The 27,424-nt window shown below is 38.8% G+C and overlaps 1 protein-coding gene across 1 annotated transcript in view; it reads left to right on the forward strand.

Annotated features, from left to right (window-relative positions):
- Window positions 1–385: 385 nt before the first annotated feature.
- The window catches only part of LOC310940830 (zeta-sarcoglycan-like), a gene marked incomplete at both ends in the record, with an annotated part of 150,909 nt that continues 123,870 nt past the window's right edge, over window positions 386–27,424 (forward strand). The window contains one exon of the mRNA XM_083905853.1: window positions 386–595. Coding sequence (XP_083761979.1) covers window positions 386–595 — 210 coding nt within the window. The remainder of the gene's footprint in view (window positions 596–27,424) is intronic.

Below are 27,424 nucleotides of genomic sequence, written 5' to 3' on the forward strand. Positions count from 1 at the left end.
GTCTCTATCGTTTCCCTCTTCTCCGCCATCGTGTTCGACTTTAACTGTTCACTTCTGTTTGTTTCCTTTCCCTCCACTATGAACAAAACCTTCAAAGTTCATCCTCTCCTTTGTCTGCCTTATTTTTAGGCTGTAATGCAGACGTATCATCTTTGTCTCCCCATTCTGTGCAGAGCTGAAACAAACTGAGATTTCTCCTCCTGAAACCACAAACCTTTAGTAAAACAAAACTAAGATTAAAGGGGTGTAAAAAAATTAAGCCGAATTGAGTGACTGACTTCTTTTTTCCTCTCAAACGGGATGACATGGCTACGGTGATAAATCATAAGGATCTCATTTACATGAGTGATCGTCACACGTATTCGCCCGTATTTGTGTCTTTCAGATGACCCAGGAGCAGTACATCCTCGCGGCGCAGCCCAACCCGCTCCACCAACGAGCGCCGTCCATGTGCGGCGCCCAGGTTTACCCGGCGGTGGGAATCTACGGGTGGAGGAAAAGATGCCTGTACTTCTTCATCCTCCTCCTTCTCGTCACCATGATCGTTAACCTTGCACTGACCATCTGGATCCTTAAAGTCATGAATTTCACCCCAGTAAGTGACGTGTATGTGTGTATGTGTGTATGTGTGTCTGTGTGCGTGTGTGCGTGTGTCATTAACATGCAAGGATATATGATTTTGGTTTATGTGAAGAAGTTCATATCCTATTCTATTATTCTTTAACATTTAGCAGCATCTATATGGAAATAACACAAACATATAAAACATGTTAATTATTTGTTATATTATAGCCAGGATTTTATTATTTTTTGATAATTTAAAGGTACCCTAAGGGAAACGTTCTTTTTACACGATATATTCTTAATGGGTAGGTTTCATACCTTTGTGTCTTGGCAGTGTGTAACCTTCACAAAGGACGTTGACACAAGATATTCAAAGGTCCCTATATTATGCAAAATCAACTTTTTAATCATTTTAATCCTTATATTTGGGACTCTGGAGGCCATACCAGTCGCCAAAGTGTGAAAAAAGATGACTCACTCATGTTTTTGTGGTCCTCAGTCTAAGTAAATGAGATAAAACACGCAATGGGGCAATGGAAAACTGGAAGTCTGCGAATTCTTGGCTCCACAGTGCAGCACAGAGTCCTACACAAACTTCCAGCCTCAGAGGATTTATCTGTCCAGTGGATACATGTTATATATGACGGCAAACATGTCTGTTAGAGCCTGTAAATGATCACTTTTCCAAATGCTAACTGCTGTTAGCTTCCAGTAGCCTCTGTGGCGGAGGGTTAACCCTCATTTCCTGTTCCTTAAGTTTTTTTTTTCTTCTTTTTTAAAGAGATACTACTAAACAGAGCGTTCTGAACAGAGCTGTTTTGACAGGGTGATTGAACTGCTGTGGTGCGTCATCCTTATGGTATTTTGACCAAAACAAACAGACATGTTCATTAGGACACCAGGGAACCAGTTTAACTTGGAGAAATAGGATATAATATGGGGCCTTTAAACTCCCCAACAACCCAAAAACAGAGATAACAAATGTTTTATTCCGAACACACATATTCAAATCATCACAAAGCCAACTAGTACCACCTGGATCTGGTACACGGCTCAAATCATATCTCATTAACCACATACACAGTTGGTACTTTGATCACCACATGACATTAAGCCTTTTTTTTTTTTAGACATGCTAGCCCAGTTGTCACACGCAGGGTGTTGGCAGGGGGTCCATTTAGTGGGCTAGTGACGCGCAGAGCAATTGACACATTTAAGTTGAGAACGGGGCAAAGCATGCCTCTAAAGTTGTTTACGCCGGTGCAAGCGGCGGTCCAGACGGCAGGGCCTTCCGAATATGGTTAATGTATGCTAACGTCATAATTAGTTCTTGAAATCTAATGGAAAGTGCGACGCTGCTGGGGATGGTTGCCATGGGTTCGGCAGTTGATTGGCATCAGAGTGCCTTTTGTTCTGCTCGCTCGCGGGGGAAAAACTGGGTGGGAGATGTTTACGTGCTACTCATGTTGTGAGTTTTGTGGGCTGAACGTCGACGGGATTCCTGCCAATGTGTGTGTGTGCGATCTATAGCAAGAATTTTGATCAAAATTACTACATTATCAATCACTAGCTAGAAGCCTGTGTCAGAGTTGGCAGAAATGCTAGTTTCCATCTGACGCATTGTCAAAGGGTCAAAGGTCATATTTCATTGTTGTCTGACGGTCAAGAGGAAGCTGAACACTTAAAAACTGCTGAATCAGCCCAAATAATCATAACTCATCTCAAAACCTATTTTTATTCATTGCCTTTTTGATGTAGTTACTTTCCTGTGCTCATTTGTTTTCAGTTATTTTTTTTTTTTACCCTTATCTTTTATGGCTATTGCTATTTGTGTTTTTTTTTTATTCCCTTTTCCATTGTTTTGTTTTGTTTTTTTGCTGTTGATGTTCAGGCTGGGCCATTTTGCTTCGTAAGTACATTCGGGATGCATTTACAGGAGCGATGGTTTTGTGCCAGATTAGTACCATTTCAGTTGACTGATTGAGGGAAAAAAAAACAACCACTAGAGAAACATTAACATCCACTGAAGAAGATATTAAATCTGAAAAAGTGGGCAATTCAAAGACCCTGAACACAGAATGGAAACACTGGCACTATTAGGGTGAAAAACAAACACATGGTTTAGATCTTTCTCTAGTCAGTACTTTCCTCTGTAAGTATTTGTGTGGTCTTTTAGAAAAAAAAATCTCAGTGTCCCTGAGCATGTCATCCACGGGTTACAGCACCCATAAATCCAATATCCTATACTGCCTTGGGGCACTCGAAACCACAATGTGATAGTATACATGCAAATAAGACAAGATTTGACCTCTGCAAACCCCCGGTAAAGCCTATCCACATCATGCCTTATTTTTTTTCAGTGAGGCAACTTCAAAATATGAGACAGGAAAATAGAAAGGGAAGGGCAGCGAAAGAAAATGCCCAAGGGAAGGTAGAGCCGGCATTAAGTATAAAAGAGGGGAGGATATTCAAAAGGCTGTGTACCAGTGTGGAAAAACAGAGACAAGTATGAGAGATCAAAAGGTAGAAGGAGTTATAAACACAGGGAGGAAGTGAATAAGTGAATAAAAGTTATTATTTATGTGTGGATATTATGTTACGTTAACTGTTTATTAAACGCACACAACCTACTAAAGGCTGCAAAGTTTGTAACCTATGGAAATGCGATCAACTTTGCAGGGTATATACGTCAAATAATGTTGCCTTTAAAAGATGATATGTTAAAATCCAACACGTTTGCGTTAGTTGTTCTGCTTTTGTCGGACAATGTAAGGGTTTAAAGCTGGGGTGTAAAACTGGTGGCTTGTTTATATATATATATATATATATATATATATGTATATGGGTATATATATATATATATTTATGTATATATATGTGTATACATGTATATATATGTGTGTATATATATATGTATATATATGTGTATATATATGTATATATCTAGTGTATATATATGTGTATATATGTGTATATATATGTATATATGTGTATATATATATGTATGTATATATATATGTGTATATATGTATATATATGTGTATATATATGTGTATATATGTATATATATATGTATATATATGTATATATGTGTGTATATATATGTGTGTATATATATATGTATATATGTGTATATGTGTATATATGTATATATATGTGTATATATATATATGTATATATGTGTATACATATGTATATATATATATGTATATATATGTGTGTATATATATATATGTATATATATCACAACACAATGGAAAACACTCTGTAGCTTTCTTTCTTTTTTTATAATTAAATATGCTGAATAACAGAAGCAAAAACAGCAGAATGGCTGTCAGAATATTCATTGTCTGTAGTGAACGTTTCAAAACAACCCAGTGGCTATGTAGATTAAAAATGATTAATAATGGGAGACAAAAATCCCAAACATGACGAGACAAAAATCCCAAACATGACGACTCAGTTTGGCACTTCAGGTTATAGAAATCTCCATTAAAAAAAAAAAAAAAAAACACCAAGAACCAGTTGAGTTGAGAAGGCATGCAGGTGCATTATACAGCAGCAATTTCAATTCTTGCAGAGAAATCTTGTTTTTGGCAATTTTAAATCATGCTGCAGAAAAGTCCCAGCCATACATTCAAAAAGGCTCTTGAGCAGCTCAATGTGAGATAAATTTGACACAACTTTGTCCCACGAACTTACATAAATGAGGTGATTGCAGCAAGAAAAAAAAAACATTATTCAGATATTTCAGTACACAAATATGTTAAGACAGTTAAGAAATGAGTTTATACAAAAAAAAAATATCAGAACATGATTGACTTTTTCAAAATAGACTTCTGGGAAAAACGGAGAGAATTACACTGATATTGTACGAGACTGAAAACGAATTAAAAATGCACTTGACCTCTCTCTGGGGCCTGGTTTTTTTTTGTTAGCTGTCAGGTTGATCTTGAAAGTAATATTGTAGAGATTAATATCCTGTGTGTTGTTCGCTTACAGCATCATTTCAGCTGCCAGCTCCGAGTCCAGTCTCCAGCTCTGCTTCAAAGTCGAGTTTTAAAGTTGCCGGCTTTAAGTGTGAACTGCACGCTTAATAATATAATACAGAAGTCATATTTTTTCTATTCCATTTAATCATCATACTCATTTTCTTGAAAAAAAAAAGAGTCAAACTCATCATGTTTTTGAGAAGAACTATTAACATATTGTGCAGGGGCAACTTTTACCTCCTGACAGTGGCTGCGCTCATAAAAAAACATCATTACATGCTCTATTAGTCATGTGAAAAACAAGGATGCAGGAGGTCATCTAAGCTTCAGTCCATCACAGCAAATAAGAAATGACACCCCAAAGGAATATGTGACCTAAAACTGGCTGCTAGTTGCTTGTTAAAGGAGCATACCGTGCATTTTCCCTTACACACACACACACACGGACCGTCACCAGGAAATGATTAGCATTTCAAAGAATGTTTACAACTGTGTTTGACTGCATTAAGCTCTAAATAGGACCTGAAAGATGAAGCACACGAAAAGATCATAAGAGTGAGTGAGTGAGAATGGGGCTGTTTTGCTTTATTACTGCTTGTTTTCCCTTGTGGTACAAAATTGTCTCTAATCTGTCTGCAGGAAGTAAATTTGCCTGTCCTTGCGTCACAAATTCCTAAATTTCTGATACAAGTTGTATGAAATATAACGTTCCTCGTGAGAAAAAGTGACAACATTTGTCAGTTTGTAAATCATTTAGATCATTTTGTTTAATGTAATTAGAGGTAAGGGCACAACTGATTCTATCATTAGAATCAGCAGCAACATTAAATAATACTAATAATAATGGTATGTATTCATGGAGAAATTCTGAAAATAGAATTAAGATAAGATAATAATAATCCATCCATCCATCTTCTACCACTTTATGGGGGTCGCGAGGGGGCGTGACATAGGGCGAAAGGCGCTGTAACACCCTGGACAGGTTGCCAGTCCATCACAGGTCCAGTAATAATATATATTAATAAAAATAATAACACTTTATACACCAGATTGCGGTACAATCATGAAATGCCGGATATAAAACTACCTTTTAAAGTTAAAGGAAAGCGTCTTACTCACTCTGTTCAAATTTTAAAAGATCTACCCAGCTTCAATTTCAGCAGATAATCTCCAATTGTTTAAAAAGGCATTTTGTCAAGAAAGAGCTGAAATAGCGATAAAAGCTCGCCAATATACTGGAGAATCATAAATACATTTTTAAAACATACCGGAAGCCAGTGTGAATAGGCTATAAGTAGGTCATAATTATGTTGAAACATGTTTACTCATGTGTGTGTGTGTGTGTGTGTGTGTTCTTGTACTTGCGGCATACTGAGGACCAGTGAGGGTTTTTAACCAACAACGTGAGGTCATTTATACGAAGTGAGGACATTTTGGCCGGTCCTCACTTCGTTTTCGTTGAAATCACTTCCTTAGGTTGTAAACATGTTTTTAACAGAGGTCCTCAATTTGGCACAAATTTTCACACACTTTTTTGCTCTGGGGCTCCACCTGCAGACATTTTATAGCACTGCACCCAGTAGTTCTTTATAGATGTCATTCATGAAGTAGATATTTGTAATTGTGTTGATTTATAAAGTAGAAATGCTGGTCCTCACTTTGCCAGCATTTTTTCCCCGGTCCTCAGTATGCAGCAAGTACAACTGTGTGTGTGTGTGTGTGTTTTGACCACAAGAGGGAATTAAACCAGCTTTTTAACATGTATTTAGACATTTTAAAACAGATGAGGTATGAGCACTTACAAATTAATGTCAGACTGTTGCACCAAGAACATTTTTTCCTCTGATAACCTTGAGTCATCATTATTATTTTTAAACTTTGCGTACACACACATTCATATCATCCTGACTCTACTATCTATTATTTTTAGTTCCAGGACTTCAATCCATTCATCCTTTCATTCTTACAAAATCACACTATCACTCAAATTTCCCCCAAGTTCCCAACTGGAAGAAAAAAAAATTCGACCTACTCTCCCTCTGATTAACTAGCTCTCATCAGTATCTTACGCTGCAGGTCTTGATGCCCAATTTCGATATGTTGCCTTTATCAGATTTGTTCTGGAGGACTGGATGACATTGTTCTGCAAGAGTGAGCCATATCTGAAATCTGCTTTTACACTGGTTAACCTTGGGGGAGACGATTCGCTCACAGGAGCGCGCTTGGCTACAGACCTGAAAATGGTTTAAACCCAAAGGTTTTAAAAGGCATGAAACCTCGGCATGAGTCCACTGGCTCGAACCCTTGTTTGTACAACGGTTGAAAGAGAGTCATGTGATCATAGATAGTACACACGTGTCAACACACATAAGTGGCATTGACAGGGAAGTATCTGATCTGTCTGCTTAAATAGCCGATGCAAATGTACATTATCTGATTCATATCTTATAGGAACGAGGCCTGAAACCAATCTGACAACATCTGAATTCAAATTTTTTTTTCCTGCTTTGAATTTGCTTTGTTTACATGTGTTTATGCACGTTTGATAGACAAAGAGAGGGCGTGTGAACGGTTGCTCGTGTCCCGAAATGTGTCCTGTTTGTGTGCTTTTCGTGTCTGTGTGAACAACTGCATCTCACTTTCCCTTTGTCGCTCTGTGCATGTGTGTGTTTGTGTGTGTGTGTCCTCCCAGAGTCCTCTGGGCTTTCACTCCAGAGAAATTCAATTTCAGCTGTCACTCACCAATCAGTCTACCTAATTCCTGATCTGGACTAGTGTGTTTGTGTGTGTGTGTGTGTGTGTGTGCGTTCCATTGTCATTACTACCTGCTCAAACCACAATGTTTGGTCTGTTCATAACACAGTTTGTTTTGTGCCGTTTTTGCATGACGGCATCAAAGAAAAGCTGAAACATACTGAATCCCTTATGGGCTTTACACTCCACACAATCTTGGTATGACATGCTTGTCCAGTGCTTACTGTAAAAATAGAAAAAAAAATAAAAAATAGTTATTGTCAGAATTAGCAACAGTGGAAAAAAAACCATGAATAACTGTGGGAAAAGCATTAAACACACACACATAACAATAGTAAAGTTTTCCTGGCAGTGTTTGAAGTGTGCCTTTTTTTTATTCTGATTGGGTGCCAATCAATGGGGATATAAAATAAAAGTTTATTCATGTGGACGCTTCCTAAATCATAGTTATAGGGCGCTTTATAGACGATAATGAAACCTACAATGAGACGATCAATATAAATCACCAGCAGTAATTATCAGTAGGGTTATTGCTGCAGGACATAGGGCTGCAGCAGGGAAACTACAATAATAAAACAGTGAAACAGAAAAACAACAACAACAACAACAAAAAAAAATGATCTCTGGCCCATGAACAGCTCTAAAAGAAGTTAAGGAAGTGAGGCTGACTCGTGGAGGGGTCAGTATTATCCCTCAGTGTTTCCAGAACAAGGGCTTAAATGACTCCCTTAAATATAATATTTGAATTTTAGCATAACACTTGCTGAACTTGAATCTGAGCATTACAACACAAGTAAAGCAATTTATTTAGTCTTAAAGGTCCCGTTTTATGCAAAATCAACTTTTTAATCATTCAAATCCTTATATTTGGGACTCTGGAGGTCCTACCAGTTGCCAAAGTGTAAAATAAAGGTGACTCACTCATGTTTTTGTGGTCCTCCGCAGTCTAAGTAGAGGAGATAAAACACACGATGTTGACTTCCGCGCTCACTGGGACGTCACAATGCGCTATATTCCTGGAATTGTTGTCTCGCGGAGCTCCGTTTTGTCTGTAAACATGCGAGAGTGCTGGCAAGGCCAGTCCAAAGTCCGCGAAAAGTTATATTTTTGACTCCACAGTGCAGCACAGAGTGCTACACAAACTTCCAGCCTCAGAGGATTTATCTGTCCAGTGGATACATGTTATATATGAAGGGCAATGTGCCTGCTAGAGCCTGCAAATGACCACTTTTTCCAAATGCTGCACTGCTGTTAGCTCCCAGTAGCCTCTGTGACTGATATATCCATGCTGGTTAGCATCCATTTTGCATGCTTCTGTGTTTTTCATTCGAAAAAAAAAAAGCCTGTCTGATGTTCAGTGGTGTGTGGCCGCTCACTCGGTCAGACTGTTGCTTCCCTCTTTTCTCAGATTCTTTTTCAGCGGCTCTGCCATGATGAATATCTAAAAAAACTAGAAAATTCCGCCGGCATAATTTCGATGGTGCCTGCAGCTTCCGGCATGTGTCGCCGCGTGCAGGACCTTTGCTGGTAAAGTTGTACAGCAAAGTTAGTGGGCACTTGCCATTAAAATGGGTTGACTTCCTGTTGGGTCAAGGGCGTGTCCCTTAACATGTTCAGGATGGGTCCCTTGTCTTAAATATGATGTTTCCTGCAGATCGGTCAATGTATGGCAAAATTACATTTAACTTCCTGTTCCGTGCGTTCCATTTCCTGTTGTGAGGTCACCTTCTGCAGACATGTTCAGGACGGGTCTCTGGTCTCACATATAAAGTTTTAGGTCTCTACGTTAAAGTATGACCCCACTGTGAGGTTCTGAATTGGACTGGGTCCTGATCATGTTTTTGACTGTTTCCCATGTATGTGTATGTGGAAATGATTGCACAGTTTTTTGGGATTTTTGTTGCCATGGTTACTCGAAACACTTAGAAAAGACATAGCACACCTTTCTCGATCAAACCGCACATTTTGATATAGGATGTGTGGGGTTTTTCCCAAAACTGTGGGAGGAGTTGAGTGTCAAAGTTTGTGGTGGAGAAGTACATTTAGACAGTTGGAGACTGACAAGCCCCCCCTAGCCCCTCCCCCTCCTCCTCCTCCTATCCTCACGCACACACGCACCTGTGTCTCTGTCGAAAACCTCAGACAACAGAGAAAACAGGCCCTTTTAAAGTTGTCATATCTCATGAACGGTAAATGATAGAGCTAAAATTCTTGGTTTGTGAGCGCCACAAGGCTCTGAGCAGCGTGCACATTTAATTTCGTAAGAAACGGGTGAGAATTGACCGAGTAATGACAGTTTTAAAATGTCCTAAACTTGACTTTTCAAAAAATCCAAATCCAAATTTTTAACATGGCAGTCGATGGGGACGTTGACCGGAACTCTCTGCGCAATTAGGTGATTTGAAGAGAAACCGCAAGTCGTATGAAAATAAAAACAACACACAGGGTTAGCCAACAACCATAGCAACATTTCGATGTAAAAAATGTCTGTTTAAGTTGGAAATTATGGGCAGGAGAGGAGTTTGTTTGGAGATTTTAAGTGAATAATGTTCTACTTCTCACTACAGTGTACACTCTAGCTACCGCCCACGCACGCAATACACACCCATTATAAAATTTAAAAACGTAGTTTTTTTTTGCAAAACTTAAACTGCGATTGTGGAAAAACAGTAATATGTATCGAAACCGTGACTTAGGTGATAAAAGTCCCAAGTCTTGTGACCCGTTTAAAGTTAAAATCACGTTTCTACGTGAAAGTATGACGACACTGTGAGGCTCCAAAGCAGGCTTGGTTTTGTCGACTTGTTCCGTCCATTTCCCATTCATGTCTATGTGGAACTCGTTAAGGGTTTTTCGCAATTTTTGTCGCCATGGTAACGCGAAACCCTTATAAAAGTCATAGCACACGATTCCCGATCAAACCGCACGTTTTGATATAACTTGTGTCAGGGTTTTCTCAAAGCTGCGGGACAAGTTACGCGGCAAACTTTTGGCGGAAGAGGAATATCAAGAAGAAAAAAAACACGAAGGATTATAAGAGATGCTTGCTCCGCAATGCATTTAGGCCTGAACTCTAGTTCTACTAGAGTTGAGGCCCTAAATGCATTGCGGTGCAGGCACCTAATAACACCATCACCGCCTTGATCTTATAGCCGTTGTCTGTTGAGGGTCGTGAGTGTGTCGTGTTTTTTTTTGCATGTCCTCCTGACTCTGGGTTTCTGCTTCATGTAACAAACAGTAGGGGGAGTGGAGACGGTCCCTCAGTTAATCATCACAATGACTCTGAAGCTGTTAAATTAGAGTAAAAAATGCTGCATAGTCCAGCTTTAATCTTTACAGGCAAAGATGCAACAAACAACTTTCCCTATTGGTTCTGGCATACAAGAGAACATTATGCAATTTTAAATAAGAAAACATTTGCAAGCATCCCAAATGCTGGTTTAACCATTTGACTAAATCCCCCATGATGCCCTGCTGAGATTTGGGAGGCATTTGCGTGTCACATGACCACGGTCACAAACCATGGTTTTGAACCGTCTAGGTCATTTTTCGCTTACATGTTCCCTCGGACTCACCTTATCGTGCTCAACGCGTGAATGTTTGTCATCACTCATCGCAAAAAGGTGAAGCATTATAACGTGTAGATACAATACGTTCATGTCAAAATGATGTACATCGTCTAAAACAAATTACATTGTCATTTTTATTTCCTTATCTAACAACAACAACAACAAAATAAAGTACAAATATTACGTTTAATGTCAGCAGACAATTTGATTTAGTAATTTCCTTCGGGCAAACAGAGCAACAGGTATGCAATCTCAATTAGTGGATGAGGTGCCCTTTGCTGTCACAGCTGCACTTTTGAGTTATGTTGATGAGATGTGTATTATCTATATATATATATATATATATATGTATATATATGTGTGTGTGGGTGTATAAAAGCCTTGCCTGAGGTACCTTTGTTTCTCAAAGAAATAAACTAATCTGTGAGATTAGTGTGGTAAAAATAAAAACAGAGAGATTGGAGTGAAAGAGACAAGCGAGGATGGTGCATGCATGGAAGAAGACTGATAGGAGGGGGGAGGTGTGAGGTGTGTGTGTGTGTGTGTGTGTGTGTGTGGTTTAAATAGAGTGTCCCATCATCCACGCTCAGCTTCTCCCTGCTGTCCCTCTGCCTCTGGGGTCCTTGGGGACTTGGAGAGGTATCCGTTTCACTGCCTCATGGAGTAGAAGTAAGTGGATGATGGGCTGGCAGAGACAAGCACAAGAGTGTTGAGTTTGATGCGTGGCCCGTGTGTGAGTCACCTTCACCGTCTCCTATACTTCAGGGTCTTGCCATATACGGACGCTACGTGAACTGTTCTGTTGTTGTGTCTAGATGTAGTTTCATACAACCCAGCTTGCTTAGGTCCACCTTAAAAAAAAAAGTAAAACAAAACTTAAGGGACAGGAAATGACATTGGGCACAGAGGCTACTGGGAGCTAACAGCAGTTAGCATTTGGAAAAAGTGATCATTTGACTCTAGCAGGCACATTGCTGTCATATATAACAGATAAATCCTCTGAGGCTGGAAGTTTGTGTAGGACTCTGTGCTGCACTGTGGAGCCAGGTTTTCCAGATACCGTTGCTCTAGCCAGCACTGTCGCGTGTTCTACGGACAAAGCGGAGCTCCGCGAGACAACAATTCCAGGAATTTAGCGCATTGTGACGTCCCAATGAGCGCGGAATTTAACATTGCATGTTGTATCTCCTGTACTGAGGAGGAACCACAAAAACATAAGTGAGTCATCTTTTTTTCACACTTTGCCGACTGATAGGACCTCCAGAGTCCCAGATATAAGGATATAAATTATTAAAAAGTTGATTTTGCATAATACGTCCCCCTTTAAAACTAGCAAAAACCCGACAATTAACACACAGAGTCCGAGCGCACGGAGGCGAGCACAGAACTGCTCACTTCAAAATCCCAGTAACACACGACGGTTGCTGTTTTTTTTTGTGTATGTTGTGCGTGAGTGCATTTTTGTGTACGAGAGATAAAAAAAATGTGCTGTTGGAGGCAGCCTCCAAACCTGCTGTTCTCAGCTCCTCCGTCTAGACCAGCCAGTGTCATTATGGCTGCTCACACCTGCATTGTGTATTTTATCATGGGCACACAGGCATGCGCAACACACACACACACACACACACACACACACACACACACACACACACACACACACACACACACACACACACACACACACACACACACACACACACACACACATGCCTGCTCACATCTTTCTCACTTTGTCAGTAACAGTGCTGACCTCAGGAATTGGAAGAGTCCAGCATGAAATACTCTTTCTCGCACACATACACAGAGATATTGGAGAGGGGTTGATGTGTCGTATCCGTCAGACTTAGAGTGCTGACACACCTGATGTTAAGTGCTTGAATGGTCAGTGTGCGCACACACACACACACATACACACACACACACACACTAAAGATGTATGGAGTTTATTTGTGTGTGTCTGTGATGCAAAATATGTCAAAACACCAAACTCTTCCATGATTCTAAGCAAATCCATAGAGCAATGAAGAGATGTATTTAATCAAGGGTACAGGGGTTGAGCCTATTAATCCTTGTTAAAACATATTATGGCTAATTTTTCAAACTACATCTATAAGTAGAGCAATGCATCAATTACCTTGTGTCTCATTTTTGTTCTTAAAAGGTAATTATGTTATAATGAGACTCTCGGCTTCAGGATACTCACAGCATTGAATTTCCATCTAATGTCCTTCCCACACATTAAGTCTTTAACCTCGGGAGGATCTTCCCTTTGCCTGCTGGAGAATTTAGCCTACATAGTGGAAACTATTGGACAGGTTGAATATCACATCTTATTCAGAAGTTTCCACAGTTGAGACTTGTATGTAGGCACTGACGTTGCACACTAACCCTGGCAGGAACAGGTCAAAGGTTATCCCACTCTGTGAGGCCTTGTACAAACACAATCTTTCCAAAGTTACACCATTGGAACTATTCATTGAGTGGATGTCGAGCACAACAACTGAAGAGGTTAGGGAGAGCGATAGAACCCTGGACTTTCACTCGCTCGTGTTCCTTATACTGTAAATTCCATGTGCATACTGTGTATATTCTGCAGACCGGTTATAATGTACATTCTACATTCTATTTTTAAACCTATTTTTATAAATATCTTTATATATTATATATATTGTACTTTATATATTGTATTTCTTTTTGGTAATGCATGTTAATTATTTATTATCCTTATCTTTATTGTCTTGCTGCTGTAACACTGGAAATTTCCCCACTGCGGGACTAATAAAGGGCTTATCTTATCTTATCTTATCTTATCTTAAAAGGAATATGGAGGACCAAACCAGACATAATAATAAATAAATAAATACAGGAATAAATAAATAAATGCATAAATACATGCTTTACATTTATTTCTACATTTCTATTCACCTACATTTATTTATTAATGCATTTATTTGTTTATTTATTTATTTATTTATTATTACGGAAGGTTTAGTCCTCCTTATGGAATAGAGTCAGTGTATGGAGTCAAAAAGTAAAAAACAACAACCGTGTTTTAACTTTGAAATAAAACAAAAGATGCACATAAAACAGTAAAATACAACACAGGGTGGAATAAAATAGGAGAAGGCTAGAGTCTTTAAAACCCTATTATATAGTTTGCTTATAATCTAAATGATATGTGTTTTGAGCTTGCTGTGTATCAAGTGATTCAAGTCAGCAATGAAGAAAATAGATTTTGTGTTACTTTTTCTGTCTGATATATTGAAAAGACAAGTAATAAGACTATGCAATAGTATGTGTATACAATGCTATAACACAGGCTCCTGTACCTGGTCTAAAAAATATGGTTGTTCCATGTTTAACAAACAATACTGTTTGCCAACTATGGGGGGACCTAGAGAGCAAAACCTACATTGCGTTACTTTAAATGATTAAATCACTATGTATGTGTGTGCGTGTGTGTGTGTATGTGAAAAACCACCATGCAGTGTCTCAGAGTATACAGTATGTGACAACTAAATCTGAATCAGTCAGCACTTTAGGCCTATTATTTCCAACGGCAATATGTCAAATGAAGATAAATCAGGGGCACACACACACAAACGGCAGAGCCGCTGCCTGTTTGTACAGTTTTATACACTCAGCGACTGTGTGTGTGTGTGTAGTGTATGTGCTGTTTATGTGAGAATAAAACACGTGTCAGCACTTTTTGCTTTGTTATCTCTGCTGGCACTCGATCAAAGATGTAAACAAGGATAAATAATGAACACACCTCATTTTACTGTATGTAAGCTTGTGTGTATGTGTATGGGGGGGGGGCCGTGCAGGCCACAATTCCTTTTTTACCCCACACAAACACAATTTTACCCCTCACATACACAATTTTGTAGTGAATGTGAGAGGCAAAGTTGTGCACGTGAGAGGTAAAATTGTGTATGTGAGGTAAAAAAGGAATTGTGGCCTGCACGGCCCCCCTCCATACACATACACACAAGCTTACATACAGTAATATGAGGTGTGTTCATTATTTATCCTTGTTTACATCTTTGATCGAGTGCCATACACAATTTTGTAGTGAATGTGAGAGGCAAAATTGTGTACGTGAGAGGTAAAATTGTGTATGTGAGGTAAAAAAAGGAATTATGGCCTACATGTGTGTGTTTTGTGTCTGTGCATGTACTCTACATTATACATGTTTATGGGGTAGGCATGCTTGTTTGTATACGAGTGTATAGTTATACATGTACCAAGACATTTTTTAGCATAAAGCCAAGAAAGTTTAATCACTTATACTGTCTTTACATACATTATTATTGAGTATTTATTATTCCGTATTTGTGACTTTTTGTTTGCGGCAAACAAACAAACAAACAAACAGATGGCAGTCACTATAAGACTAGAAGAGAAGAAAGAATAAAATGATCAAACAGGAAATCTACATTTGCTCAAATATGAATTTTCAGAGTTAAAAAGTTGCCATTTTCTTTAAATTAATAATTATTCTTCTCTTTCTCAAGTGACAGCTCAAAACCCCTACTGAAGATTTTCTACAGTGTGTACATTTGGAGATGACCCTCAGTTGTAGTTTGATTTTAAAAGTTTCGAGCATCATTGGACAACAATGGTTTCGTGCTATGGCTCAATAAAAAGGTCAGTTCTTAAGGCGGCTAACACATGTGACCCTGCTAGTTTCTGTTTTTGTGTGAATCAAATAATGGAAGCATCCAAAATAAAACGAGGATGTTTGAAAAAGCACTTGAAAACAACCTTTAAAACAATGGAATCGACTGTACATAAAATTATGTTTTACAATATAATGCATGGCTATAGTTTTTGGCTCTACATTAAGTCTGTAAAACAGCAGCATTTAAATACTACATATAATGCAGCAGTGATTTTAAGAGAATGGAATCTTTATAGTCATCGAACAATGAAATTAAATGCAAATATGCAATTATAGTACAGCAGCTTTTCTTTCTGAAGCAAACAGTGTTGTTTCAACCTACAGTAAAGTCAAATGTTTGGAATTATCTTACACCCATGTTCATTTGACTTTTTTTTACTCTCAAGTGGAGGATCTTGCATGAAGTTTCAAGATAAAAATCAATTGGCAATTGATAAAAAAAAAAAAAAAAGCAATTTTACACAATATACCAAACTACCGTTCAAAAGTTTGGGGTCACCTATACATTTTTTGTTGTGTTTTCCATTAAAAGTCACACTGTTATTCATCAAAAGAGTTGCAAAATGAATAGAAAATATTGTCAAGAAATTGACAAGATTAGAAATAATGATTTTTATTCACAATAATAATTTTGCTCTTCGTCAAAGAAGTAGCAACACTGTTTTCAGCTGTGCTAACATCATTGCACAAGGGTTTTCTAATCATCCAATAGCCTTTTAACGCGATTAGCAAACACAATGTACCATTAGAACACTGGAGAGATGGTTGCTGGAAATAGGCCTCTATACACCTATGTACATATTCCATTAAAAAAACAGACGTTTGCAGCTAGAAAAACCATTTACCACATTAACAATGTATAGAGTGTATTTCTGATTCATTTAAAGGTGCCATATGTAAGAATGTGTCCAAAAATGGTTACTACATTCAAATTCAAAATACCGAGGTTTTTTAGGTTTCGTTTTTCTGACGTAACTGGCAACCCGTGGTTGCTCGGCAGCTGAGACTCTACTGACTGCAATGATCCGGTAGACGGCGGTAGGTGGCGCCACATGCCAAAACATGATTTCAAAACATAAACATGATTTGCAGTCTGCAAAATGTTTTTTTTTTAAATGCAAATATTTTGTCTGTACTGTTGTTGTCGGTGAGTTCAGTTTGTTATATGAACATTATTCCTGAGTCTCAGTGACATATTAGGAGGATTTTATGGCCAGTTGCTTTAGATTTATTACATAATGCACCTTTAATGTTATATTCATTGGAAAAAAAGAGCTTTTCCTTCAACAATGAGGACATTTCTAAGAGACCCCAAACTTTTGAAAGGTAGTGTAGGTGAGGCCAATTAGATTTGTAATGTCATCTTCTACAATTAAAGGTTAATAAATAATATACTACTTTTGTATTTACCCCCACACACACCAAAACAAGGCTGTTTACATTTGTTTATATTGCATGTATAATTTATAAATATAACCCAAACATTTATTGATGCTATCTGACAAGTAAACGCCATTAGTAAAAAAAAAACACTAGTCCGCTTTAATTACACACAATGCTTAAAAACCCTTATGGCTGCAAAATGTTTAACCTCCACAGCTTTAGGAACAGCTGGTTTTATTATTATTATTATTATTATTATTATTATTTAAGTATTTACAGAAGAGACAACCCCCCAAAGGGTTAAAAGATGCTTTCTCTGTTCATTTGTGCATTAAATGGTGTCTGAGGGAGATGAAATTTTAATGACCCCCAAGGGGAAATTAGATTGTTGTGGCGGCAAATAAGATACACAGCAAAAAGAAGAAGAAGAAAAAAAAAAGACCGTGTTATAAATAAGAATATGAGAGAATGAGGTGACAAACACAACGAAGCAGACAATCGCAACACTACAGCTTATGTCAGTGCAGTCGTGTGTGTGATCACACTAGATAACATACCGGCGTTATGATACAAATACAGTTAGTTAGTTTTTTTTTTCATATATTTATTTAAGAAACATAATTGAACACATGCATGGATCCTGTGAGATGTGGGATGAAAAAAATAAAGGAAACAGTAATGGACCAAGCTTTAATGTTACAAATCTTCCCCCCCCCCCCCCCCCCCCACTATAATAGCTTCTCCCAGCTCCGGAAAGTTGAGTGTCAGGGCTCTGTTGAGTTGACAGTTTTGGATGTAATGGTTTATACCACTGCACTCTGTGCAGGCACTTCTATAATAATAATAATAATGGCTGTGACAGCAAAAACTGACACTTGCTTCCCAACCCCCCCCCCGCCTAAGAATAGTAAAATATTTCAATCTAAAATATGGATGAAAATGGCGTGACATGTGACAGCAGGTCCACATGAGCTACGTTACACTCTACCGATGAAAACTCCTAATGCTGAGTGTGTTGTTTGCCGTGTTCAACATACAAAATAAATATAAAACAGTGCACGCAGAATAGATGCTCATCAGATTAAACACTGGTTCAAAGCAAAGAAGATAAGAGAAATAGAAGAGATAAATAAATGGGTTTGTATCACTTACCCACTTTAATCCAATTACCTTCAGTTTATGAAAATAAAGTATGAACCGATAGAAAATAGTTTTCAAATCTTCACACAAATTCAGAAATGAACAAACCAAATAAATAACTTTTACAGTGTATTTCGAAGGTTAAAATCTATATAGAGGACATATAGATCTTATCTTCTTTTGATAATCAGGAAATCAAGAGGAGGTAAAAATCTGATCCTCATTTGGTTGAAAATACAACGTTTGATAATACTACATCTACATGAGGCATTTATACTGAAGTGACTTTATGAAATATGACCTGAAGAATGTACACATCAGTCATCACAGATTTGCCGTTCGAGGTGAGAAATAGATTCAGACAGTGTCGTAAAGAGCTTTTAACATGGTGTTTACTGCTGTGCTGTGTGTGTGTGTGTGTGTGTTTGTGTGTTTGTGTGTGATCGAGGGAAACTGAGAATGTGTGACTAATGTCCTTCTTTACATTACCCACTAATACTGGCAGTCATTTACTCCCTGAGGAGGCTCTTCAGGCAAGGGTGTGAAGTAGACGTCTCACTCGCTTATGTATATGTATAAGCTATGTACGTGTTATATGTTGACAACTATGAGAGGGGAAGAAAACACATATTATTATTATAAATGAAAATAAATGCCTCTCTTTGCATTTGCTCCTCCTCAGAGGTTGAAAGAGGTCTGAAATATTCCAATCTAAATTCTACTCAAGTTAAAGTTCATTCACCTGTCCCCTTCATTCACTTGTCCTCATCATTCACCTGTACTTCAGTTCACCTGTCCTTTTCATTCACCTCTCCTTGTCATTCACCTGTCCTCGTCATTCACCTGTCTTCTTCATTTAGTTGTCCTTTTCATTCACCTGTCCTTGTCATTCAGCTTTCCTCGTCGTTCACCTGTCCTCTTCAATCCCCTGTCTTCTTCATTTACTTGTCCTCTTCATTCACCTCTCCTCGTCATTCACCTGTCCTTCAATTCACCTGTCCTCGTCATTCACCTTACCTCGTCATTCACCTGTCCTCGTCATTCACCTGTCCTTTTCATTCAACTGTCCTTTTCATTCACCTGTCCTTTTCATTCACCTGTCCTTTTCATTCAACTGTCCTTTTCATTCAACTGTCCTCATCATTCACCTGTCTTCTTCATTTAGTTGTCCTCTTCATTCACCTGTCCTCGTCATTCACCTTTCTTCGTCATTTACCTGTCCTCGTCATTCACCTGTCCTCTTCATTCACCTGTCCTCATCATTCACCTGTCTTCTTCATTTAGTTGTCCTCTTCATTCACCTGTCCTCGTCATTCACCTTTCTTCGTCATTTACCTGTCCTCATCATTCACCTGTCCTCGTCATTCAACTTTCTTCTTCATTCACCTGTCCTCGTCATTCACCTGTCCTCATCATTCACCTGTCCTCGTCATTCAACTTTCTTCGTCATTCACCTGTCCTCGTCATTCACCTGTCCTCTTCATTCACCTGTCCTCATCATTCACCTGTCCTCGTCATTCAACTTTCTTCGTCATTCACCTTATCTCGTCATTCACCTGTCCTTGTTATTCACCTGCATTCACCTGCCCTCGTCATTCACCTGTCCTCTTCATTCACGTGTCCTCTTCATTCACATGTCCTCGTCATTCACCTGTCCTCGTCATTCACCTGCCCTGATATTTCTGTGATCACATTCTCTATTCCTCCACTCCACTCCTCTATGACAAAGAGCACAAGAGGAGAGTGTTTCATTTCCCTGTGAGATGCCCTCTGGTGGATGAGATGACTGAAAAATGAGCTGAAATGCAGAATGAAGGTGTGAAAAATGTGAGGAAGAGACAACACAAAGAAATATGAAAGTGTGTGTGTGTGTGTGTGTGTGTGTGTGTGGGGGGGGGCGGGGGGGGGGGGGGGGGTTGACAAGAGAGGACAGAAAATGAGGAATAGAAGAAAGGAGGAAACAGTGCTGGAGACAGAAGATACAGGAAACAATCAAGGATAGCTTTATAGAAGAGAACAAATGGCAACTGGTGTGTGAGGAGATGAGTGTATACGATAAAGTAATGAGGGAAGAGGAAGAAAGTTATTAAAGATCTGATTGCATCACTTGTATCGATGAAACAAACCCGATGAGAAGATTACTATGTGTGTGATTTGCTCTGTAGACAATTTCCTCTGCTACTCCCCCGGTACATTACTGCTGATCAGCACCTTGCTATTGCCATTATTATGTTTCCTCGATTTTTAAAAGGGAAGTTGTACTGTATTAGCCCCTGTGTAAATCCAATAGGAAATTGATCTCTGCACCGAGTCCCTTAACGTGGCAGTTTTGTTCCAAATGGAGAAAAGCCAAAGCTACTTACGAGACAAAACACTGATTTTGTTAGTCTGATTTCAGGTTATTCTTATTTTGTGTGTGTTTGATATGTGAATGTGCAGTAACGATTTCAACAAACCAGCCGGACAACACTGAAAAACACAGAGATGAATCCACCTTTGATATTTACTTTAGTTTTCAATCCTCCTTAACTTTATTCCATTATGTTTGGTAGCTAAACCTTGCAGACCGACACAAATGAATTTAAACATTATTGTTCTCGAACAACCCTTTTGTGTTCGCTATGACCCAATGTTCCAACATTTTTTTAACATGATTGATTCTTTGAAGTACATGCTCTATTCTGCTGGCCAACAATATCTTTAATATCAATCTTACATGCAGGTAACCCCTATATTAACAAAAAAACAACAAACAAAAAAAACTAGCATGCTTGTACTGCAGCTCTTTTGGGCCGTTTAATATCAACAAGACTGAAGCAGATTTTATCATTTGTAGTTGCAATAGATGCACAATGTGCTGAAATAAATACATAAAGGCAAAGTTTATCATGTGCATGCCATCTCAGATTGCTGGAATTGCACACTCTGTATGACACCGCACAAAGTATAGTTGGTTTTTCAATGACCATCAATGTCCACCATGCAATATTATTAAAAAAATGTTACATAAATGACACTGGGTTACAAAAAAGTTGTCGATGTCTTTTCAACTGAATTAGGACCCTTTTGCACCGCTGAATCCAAAAATGATTTTTCTCAGTCAGGTCAGGTTTTTATTTTAATTTGATTTTCAAAAATCAGATCTTCTGACTAAATTGATTACATTTTTTGTTGTCACATTATCAGTTGATTTTTGTTAATATTTATCATCCCAAAAAGGTTTTTAGGAGAAAAAGAAAAATAGTTTTCTCACAGATTCCTGTTAGGAACAATGGCGTATTCACAGCAGATGTAGCAGAATACGTCAGGGTTATGAAAAAAAACATTTGCCAATTAATTGTCATGAATTGGCAAATCTTCAGAATTTGTTTATTGCAAGAAATATCAAAGAATTTTGCATCATATGACGTGAAAATACCCGTACAAAAAAAACCACATATGTAGCTTTGTTCACAAAGTTTAACTGATTGAGCAAAACCAATGTGATTTTTGGATTCAGCATATCAAAATTATGCTAAATCAGCTTAAAAAACTTAAACAATAAATTTAGTGTAATCTGTCCACATAATAATACATGCACCAAGATTTTACTGATACTATATTACCAGATGGGTACATAAAACTTTCTTAATTTAACTTTCTTATTAGTGCTTCATTTACAGAGTATTATTTGGCATAAGAGGCCATCAATTTAGTTTTCTCCTTGTTGAGACCAGGGGGCAGTTTTATTTTCTTGACATTCAATTGTAAGTGAAAGAGTTTAATTGCAGCACACACGGTTTTTCCCTCTATACTAATGGTAGCTTGTGACCGACGGTGAAAGGCGATGAGGAGCTGTGTTATCATAGGGCATTCCTTTTCTTCTTTTGTCTTTGGTTTACATTCATTTTCTATTACAGTCCAACAGAGATTGTCTTAATTTTTTTTTTTTTTGGGGGGGGGGGCTGTATTCAAATTCAACAGCTGTGACACAAAGAACAGGGAGGTTATGCCCAATGGAAGAGCTTTATCTTGCACTCCTCTATGATTTATTCTATTTCAGATAATACCCAGTGTGCGGTCCCACATATTTCAATTTTGAAATGTGGCAGGACATGTTCCTCACAGATCCTCACACAACGAGAGCATGACTCCCGGCTAATGAGCCAGAATGACATTACTTCTGCTCCTCGTGGGTTCTGAATCATAGTCAGTGAAATATATCGCAACAATACAAATGACACATACCAGTTTTTACGACGGCATAACACAAACATCACCCAGTGTCTGTTGTTATAAATCTTAAAAAAAGAGGCGAACGTGATTGATCACCGGAAGCGATCGCAGCCAATAAACTCAGCAGACTGTGAATTATCAATTACGGAAAAAAACATGTGTGTTCCCCAATCAGAAGGGTTGGGATAAACTACATGTTGTACAGTGTACAACGTAAATGTATACTGATGGGTGTTTTACTGCTGAACATCGTGTTCAGAGACACTGGATGTGGAAGGTTAAGTTGAAAAATGGCTGTTTACAGGGGAGCTATTTGTGTCATCAACAGGGGAATCCTCTCTCTCTCTATGTCTAGAAGAGTATAATGGCATCATGTCACCGTCTGCCGGGGATTGTCTTCATTTCTTTGCTACCTCCACTCAGTCTCTTCATCAGTTTCCGTTGGACAGGAGGGGCAAAGTCCCTCGAACGCACAAGAACACATTGATCTTGCCAAAATCTCCATCGCAATTTATCTTAGTTTTCGTACTGTCTCAAAGGCTGCCTGGTAAACCTCACAGGGGATTGTGTTTGTAACCTTTACGGTGCAAACATGTAGGAAAACGAAAACAAGAAAATTAGGAGATCGTGGTCAAGTGATCTTTTTCACAAACAAGTGATTTGTTTGTGAATCCTATCTATATGTCAATTTATCTTTGTTGTTGAAAATGTATTAACCCTCCATGGACGTATGTTGGAAATCACCTTAGTGTGGATGTTGCAGTAGCATAAAGTATGGGTCATAGTCACTGTCCAATAATTCTACCCCAAACATAGTATAGCTTCCAGTGGGTAAGGTTGTAATGATTTTCTTCTTCTATCATGGCTCTTCACACCATTTCTCATGATTTGATTTGTACAGTTAACATCACACCTGAGAATGTCATCTTATAGTTAAGTGTGTCTGTCTGTGTGTGTCTGTGACAGGCATATCTCGCTGACCGTTAGTCAGATCGCCCTAATACTTTGGATATGGGTTGATCATGGCCCGATAGTGTGCATCCTTGATTTTCACATTTTTTGGAGGTAATTTAATTTTCACTGATTTATCATGCTATACCAGACAGGCAGCGGCTCATCAGCAGTAGCTGTGCTGTCTGGAGTGGGTGGTGGTAGTGAGAGGCTGTCCTCACTGTGGGTGAGACATTTTCACACGGTTCACCGCAGAACATGCTGTTATACTGAAACAACGAGGTGTCCATTCATCAATACCGAGCACATATTTATTTTGCATTAGCATGCTACTACTTTGCGGCTAACTTGGCATATCTCGCTGACCGTTAGTCAGATCGCCCTAAGACTTTGGATATGGGTTGATCATGGCCCGATAGTGTGCATCCTTGATTTTAAATTTTGTTGGAGGAAATTTAATTTTCACTGATTTATCATGCTGCACTTTCACTGATTTATCACGCTGTACCAGACAGGCAGCGGCTCATCAGCAGCAGCTGTGCTGTCTGGAGCAGGGTGGTGGGAGTGAAGAGGCTGTCCTCACAGTGGGTGAGACATTTTCACAATACCGAGCACATATTTATTTTGCATTAGCATGCTACTACTTTGCGGCTAACTTGGCAAACCTGTTTCTAAAGGTAAGCTAGCCAGGCTACAATTAGCATTAGCATAGGGCTAACATAATACAAGCAAGCTACTTCTTTGCAACTAACTTTGCAAACCTGTTTCCAAAAATATGCTAGCGAGGCTACGATTAGCATTAGTGTAGGCTGACATAGTACAAACACTGTGCAACCTCATTAGGCACAACACAAATGTTTTCATTTTCGATTAGCATTAGCGTAGCTAGCTGTTGTGACTGTCACCCACCCAGTGTATTATGTTCGCATTTTACATTCTTTATCGTGCATTACCATAACTGAAAAAACTTCTTCAGCTCCAGCTTTAGGAATACATACTTCCTACGGGCACTGCACAAGTACTGTATTCTGACAAAATCAGATATGATTCTCATACTAGTTTAATAACTGCACAGCCTATCTGTGGATGTATAGCAAATGTATGATTCAAATAGTAAATACTATTTTGCTATAAGAGATGGGTATGTCCTACTTTCTTACTTGTGTCTGCATTGACTTTGTTGTCACATTCTTTGTCCGTTGGTTTTGGCTGGTGTTTTGAACATCCGTATTACACACACCTATCGGTTTTCTATGCACACCTTGCACACAATTGCACACAATTACCATGAGGTCCTTTGAGAAAAGACCATTGAAAAATGTGCTCGACTCTCATTTAAATACAAAAGCGGATGCATTCCTTGGAAAAACTCAGTTTAGGTCTTGAGAAGATGTCTCCTTTGGTCACTTAAGTTCTTTATGAAGGGCTTGCATACAAATCTTCCTTTTTTTTGGTTTCGCCGCTGTTCTCGAGTGGCCAGAGAATGACAGCGTAAGTCGGAAAAGAAGGATCTTATGCGGCAGAAGTCCTGAAGCTCTTATCAATATGTATTATGTGCCTTTTAGTGGAGTCACTTTAGCAGAATAAATAAGGCTGCAAGGCTGAATATTTTTATATACAGCATATTTTTAAACAGCACCACAGAAATTCAGTAAATCTACTCGACTTTTTTTGACTTTTCTTAATGGAAATAAAGTTTTGTTTTGCAATGAAAATATATACTTGAAACAGGTCATTTAAAACCTAAATTAATTCACAGAATAATACAGTTTTGGACAATAAGTCAGGGAAGTGCTAACCCTCCCTACCTTGACCCCTGGCCAAAGGTTTGTTGGACACATACAGTACTATGTACAGTATAAAACCTGACCATAACTGGGGTTATTTATATAGTATATTTGAGTCTTAAAATTCTCTCATTTCCTCAGTCTCATCCTTCTCCATCACAGTCTCACGTCTCACAGTACAAAGTTCTTCAATGCAGCTCAAAATCGCTTTCTTGTCTCTTCAGTCCTCCTCCTCCTCCTTCTTCTTCTTCTAATAATTTCCGGCAGGCTGTACACTGAGAGGTGTCATGCTGCCCACAGTTCGAATATCTTTTTTTTATATCACAGTTCTTCCCCATTTTCACCTCTCTTTTTCGTCTAATAAATTCTTCAGCACAGAAGTTCAAAGCTTCAGTTTTCTGGCAAGGTGACGATTCCTCTCCATATTGAAACTCGGATTCTAATCCGCCCGTTCTCTCTCGGTGGTTCTTTAGCACAGAAGTTCAAAGATTCCCATTGCAGATCAAAGTTCTCTCCTTCTTTTCGCAAATAAAAGTTTCTGTTGCTTCATAGTCCCAAGCATTGACCAGTGTGTAAGAAGACATGCTGAAATTGCCTTAAAGCGGAACTAGACCGGAAGTTCCTATTATCGCTGTTTTTTTTGGTGTGTATCTGCGTCATTACCTTGTTTATGAAGCCTGACGGTTCGAAACAAACAGTTCAGCCATTGCTGAGAACGTTGTGTTTTATTGTAATCTCGGGGCTCAACGAGATCACTGAAAATCCCGTAAACGTTACGTAAGCAGCGGTTCTCCTGAACAACCGATCGTCCTGCTCCGGGCGGTAGTCCGGGCACATCCGGTTGCGTACATTGAACCGCAGAAGAAGAATAACGTCCGTTGTGGAGGTGTTTCACGAGCAACAGTGTCTTCTGACTCTGGGTCTGACTCCGGTTTAAAGTCATAAAGGGACTGCGGCGGGGAGTCGTGACGAAGCTATTTTTAAACATTGTTAAAACAATGTTTTGATAATGAGGAGCAATGCATCCACCGCTCCAGAGGGGGAGCTGCGCTTCTGAGAGCTGACGTGATAGATTACGTCACTTCCAGATACCTGGCCAATCACAACACAGGTGGGAAGGCTCTACGCTGGCTGGCCAATCACAACACACTCTGTCTTCTCGGGCGAGATTTATGGCTAAAAATAGCGCGACTGACAAGCGCTCCGAAAAGGACAGATTTCAATCGGCTCGTTTACATCAACTAGGAGGATTTTGACCATAAAAACAACTTAATATATGTAAGTAGACCTCCATAACTCACATATATGTGCAACAGGACCACTCTATGTGACCTTTTATGGCAGGGTGAAGATTCTAATGAATAGTGAACGTTGATGTTCTCTTGCTGTCAGGTTTGAAGGACACATAACTGCTAGTTACAGGCCTTCGCGAATCCACTGCTTCCTATAAATGTACAGTTTCTGTCTTAACGTCCGCGTCATTGGGGGTAATTCGTTCTGTTTACAATGAAAGTCATCACACCTTTGGTGAGCCTCGCCACTCCAGAGGGATTACTGCAGGTTAATTGAACATGTTAAGGTCAGGCAAAGCTTATACTTCTGCTCAGAGCATTGTGATAACAGATGTCACTCAAACACATACTGTATCTTAGTGTGTGTGTGTGTGAGAGGAACACATTTTTTACCCCCTCTGTGACCAAACCTTCTCATTATTTCCATGAAGGTCTTTCTTGTTGTTTTGTTGGCTCGTTGCTCACAGGAACTGAATCCAGGCTGGATAATACCCACCTACTGCCTCCAAGAGCAAAATTACACGGTGCCACCGGTTTTTGTTTCACGCTCACGCCGAGGTACAGAATAGATACAGCTCGAAAATTTAATACCATTCCGCAATTGTTTTTCATTTGTCAGTGGAATCTAGTGTCGACGAGAGTGTGCGTTCCAATACATTTACTTGTTCTACAGGAGCATTGTTTGTTTCATTGTTATCCATAACTATGAGTGGAGAAATGATGTTGTTTTCTTTATTTAAATTGACTAAAATTGATCATTTGTGAAAAGCAGATAAGAAGCGATGATACGGAGACTTTCGGACTTGTTGTCACACGCTATCACTTTTTACGGGGTCCAGTGTGTGGACGGGTAAAAAGATTGTGTGGAAAAGTAACTGCTGCATCGGTAAAAATTTTACAGCATCGCTGTGTGTTTTATTTGTTGATCATTGTTTCAACGTGAAACGCCAAACTAAGGATTTTTTCCGCTGCAGGCAAACATTACACATTCATGCATCATAAATGGCAACAAATCAATACGAGCAGAAAATCCAAATCGAGACCTTTCTATGAACCACTGACAGATATTGATGTCTGCTTATGAACCATTTTT

The sequence above is a fragment of the Microchirus variegatus genome (genome assembly GCF_963457635.1).
Source record: "Microchirus variegatus genome assembly, chromosome: 19".
NCBI classification, from domain to species: Eukaryota; Metazoa; Chordata; class Actinopteri; order Pleuronectiformes; family Soleidae; genus Microchirus; species Microchirus variegatus.